General features: G+C 39.0%; 1 protein-coding gene across 1 annotated transcript; it reads left to right on the top strand.

Moving 5' to 3' along the window:
• Positions 1–854: 854 nt before the first annotated feature.
• Positions 855–2,787, top strand: LOC100631763 (polyadenylate-binding protein 1-like; the record flags this gene model as incomplete). Its single annotated transcript, XM_003391469.3, has 7 exons — positions 855–1,066; positions 1,114–1,307; positions 1,417–1,535; positions 1,597–1,828; positions 2,196–2,345; positions 2,433–2,511; positions 2,576–2,787. Coding segments are annotated over exons 1-7 (1,191 nt in total), but the record flags the coding sequence as incomplete, so codon positions are not given.
• Between the last annotated feature and the right edge of the window lie 131 nt (positions 2,788–2,918).

The following is a 2,918-nucleotide window of genomic DNA, read 5'->3' as shown; positions in this document are numbered from 1 at the left end:
AACACAGGCAGGCAGTGAACTGCAAAGCCCTCTAGCTGTCCGTACTGTTATAAGACAAGTATCAGTAAGCCTAATTTGTTTACATATATATATATATATATACCTTATTCTTACAAATAGTATAATATTTATTGTAATACAAAAAGGTTATGTTACATGTAATGAATCATGAATCATGGATACCTTGTACTTGTGTATAAATGGGACTTAAGCCCCTGCTCCTGCAGTCCTACCTCCCCCTCTAAGTTGCAGCATGTGATAGGCAGGTAGAGTGGTGAGAGGTATTGTTTAACACGTTTTAAACCCAGCCCACTTGCGGTTCTCAAGACTGTATTGGACTACCTTGCCTAACTAGCCAGTAGTCACAATGACATATGTGTAATACCGTGTAGCACTTATATTTTTGTGGGTATAAAATTTTGCAAACTTTTCCCTACTATAGGCTTTCACAGATAAAAAAGTCACAAAAATGACTTATATATTTATTCATTGAACAAAGAAATTTTAATGGATTTTAATTTCATGAATTTTAAACATCCGCCAAAATTAGTGAAATTTATTATCAGTGCTATATGGTACCAGCTGACTAGAATAGCTAAAACCCAACCATTACTGTGGAACAGCTGGGGCTTGACTAGTCTCGCGTAGCCAGACTCTCCACCCCTTGAGAGTCTGGCTACGCAAGACTAGGGCTTGATGTTGTCTAAGAGTGAGAGTGAAATATTGAGCAAACATTAACCTGAGGCATGGGATGACTGTAATGGTCAAGCCTTTTCTCAGCTAGTGAGAGCTTGGCCTCAACCCCCATCTCTCTCTCTCTCTCTCTCTCTCTCTCTCTCCCTCTTTAGCACACAATCAGTAATGGCAGTTAATATGAATCCCCCGCCTAGTTTCCCACCACTTCAGTCTCTTTATGTTGGTGACCTTCTCCCTGATGTCAATGAAGCTGATCTATTTGACCATTTTAGTAAAGCTGGTCCTGTACTCTCTATTTGTGTTTGTCGGGACCTCATCACAAAGCGATCGTTAGGATATGCTTATATTTACTTCCAGCAGCCAGCAGATGGTAAGATTTTAAATTTATATCTAGATTAATCCTTTTTTCCCCTCTAGCTGAGAGAGCATTCGATACTATGAACTATGAGCCAATCAAGGGACAACCTTGCTATATCATGTGGTCCCAGCGTGATCCCTCTCTTCGTCGCTCCAGAGCCGGACACATTTTCATTAAGAATTTGGAGAGGTCTATTGACCACAAAGCTCTGTATGACACATTTAGTGCTTTTGGGAACATTTTATCATGCAAGGTATGTACCACATATTTGTATGTCTTTATCATTTCAGCTTCTGAGCACTTATTCCAAGGCCATTCCCTCTTATCATCTTCCTCTCTCCCCTTTCTCTATCATCATGTAGGTGGCAACTGATCTTAACGGGCAGTCCAAAGGCATTGGTTTTGTTCATTTTGATGAGCAGGAGGCAGCTGACCTTGCCATTGAGAAAGTCAATGGACAGTTGCTGAATAATAGGAAAGTGTAAGCAGATTACATGTAATTTGCAGCCCTTTAACACTGTCTCCCTTTCTTTTATTTATAGTCATGTTGGCAAGTTTATACCAAGGAAGGACAGGTCTCATACTGGCTTCAACCAGCACTACACTAATGTTGTCTTTGTTAAGAATTTTGGAGAGGATTTTACTGATGAAATGCTGTACAATTTCTTTGAGAAGTTTGGTAGCATTGCCGCTGCTGTTGTGATGAAGGATAATGAAGGAGTCTCAAAGGACTTTGGATTCGTGAGCTTTGAATCACATGAGGCAGCTTCAGCTGTAAGTTTATGTGCCTTATGTACAAAGTGGCTCTCATTTCTAGCATTATACATGTACGTATAGTTACATGTACATTGACATTTGTGACCATAATTGACAAAAGGTACCTTATGGCGGATAAGAAAATTGGTCTTTATAGCCTAAAAAATCCAACTTCCTGAGCTCCCTTTATCATAAAATTACTCCAGAGGATGCAAAAAGTTACTATATAGCTTATAGAAACAATTGTTGACTAACAGAGCACTCACAGGTTAATATTTTTCATTTCAAAGAGGTATTTTAAAATCCGCCATAAGGTACCTTTTGTCAATTATGGGCACATTTTATAGCTTGTCAAAATTATTCAGTGCTTTTCTCTTTCTAACAGGCTGTACAAGCAGTTCACAGTTCTATTGTTAATGGCAGACAGGTTTATTGTAGTAGAGCTCACTCTATGCCTTCATCTCTGATGGATGGTACTTGTTGTAATAATTGTAGCACAAACATCAAGTTTAGCTGGCATTGTACTAAATGTGAGGTAAGAATATACTGTATGTATAGTGTGCATCTACATGTACAGTATGCAGCAGTAGTTTTTATTTATTAAATTGCATTATGTTGTTAGGATTATGATCTTTGTTCCACCTGTTATCATAAGGTTGGTCATGAGCACCCAATGGAGAAAGTATTTCCTGTCTCAAATGGTAATAAAAACATGTTACTTGACTTACTTCACAATTTAAAATTTTTTATTTTGATTGTTTCTAGGAGTTGTGGATAAGTGGCTAAAAGAAGGTAGTGTCGAGTTAACTGTTACTCGTGTTAACATGCATGGACCTCCTGGAGCTGGCAAGACCTGTGCACTGCACCTTCTACTAAATGAAGACTCACCTACCGAGCATGTCACTGACAGTACACCAATCGCTCGTCCAACTGTCAGAGCTACAAGAGTATCCGTTGCCGATTTGAAATGGGAGAAAGTTACTAGAGCTGGTTTACTTGAAAGACTGGCTTCTGATTTAAATGTGGCAGCTGCGTCTCAGCCTGAAGAACATACTGAAACTACTTCAGCTTTACAACAACCAGAGCACAACAATCCTTCTGCTTCTAC

This window comes from Amphimedon queenslandica, unplaced genomic scaffold (genome assembly GCF_000090795.2).
Source record: "Amphimedon queenslandica unplaced genomic scaffold, v1.1 AMPQUscaffold_8901_Cont19159, whole genome shotgun sequence".
Lineage (NCBI taxonomy): Eukaryota > Metazoa > Porifera > Demospongiae > Haplosclerida > Niphatidae > Amphimedon > Amphimedon queenslandica.
The sequence above is the reverse complement of the archived record's forward strand: the minus strand, read 5'-3'. Positions and strand labels throughout refer to the sequence as shown.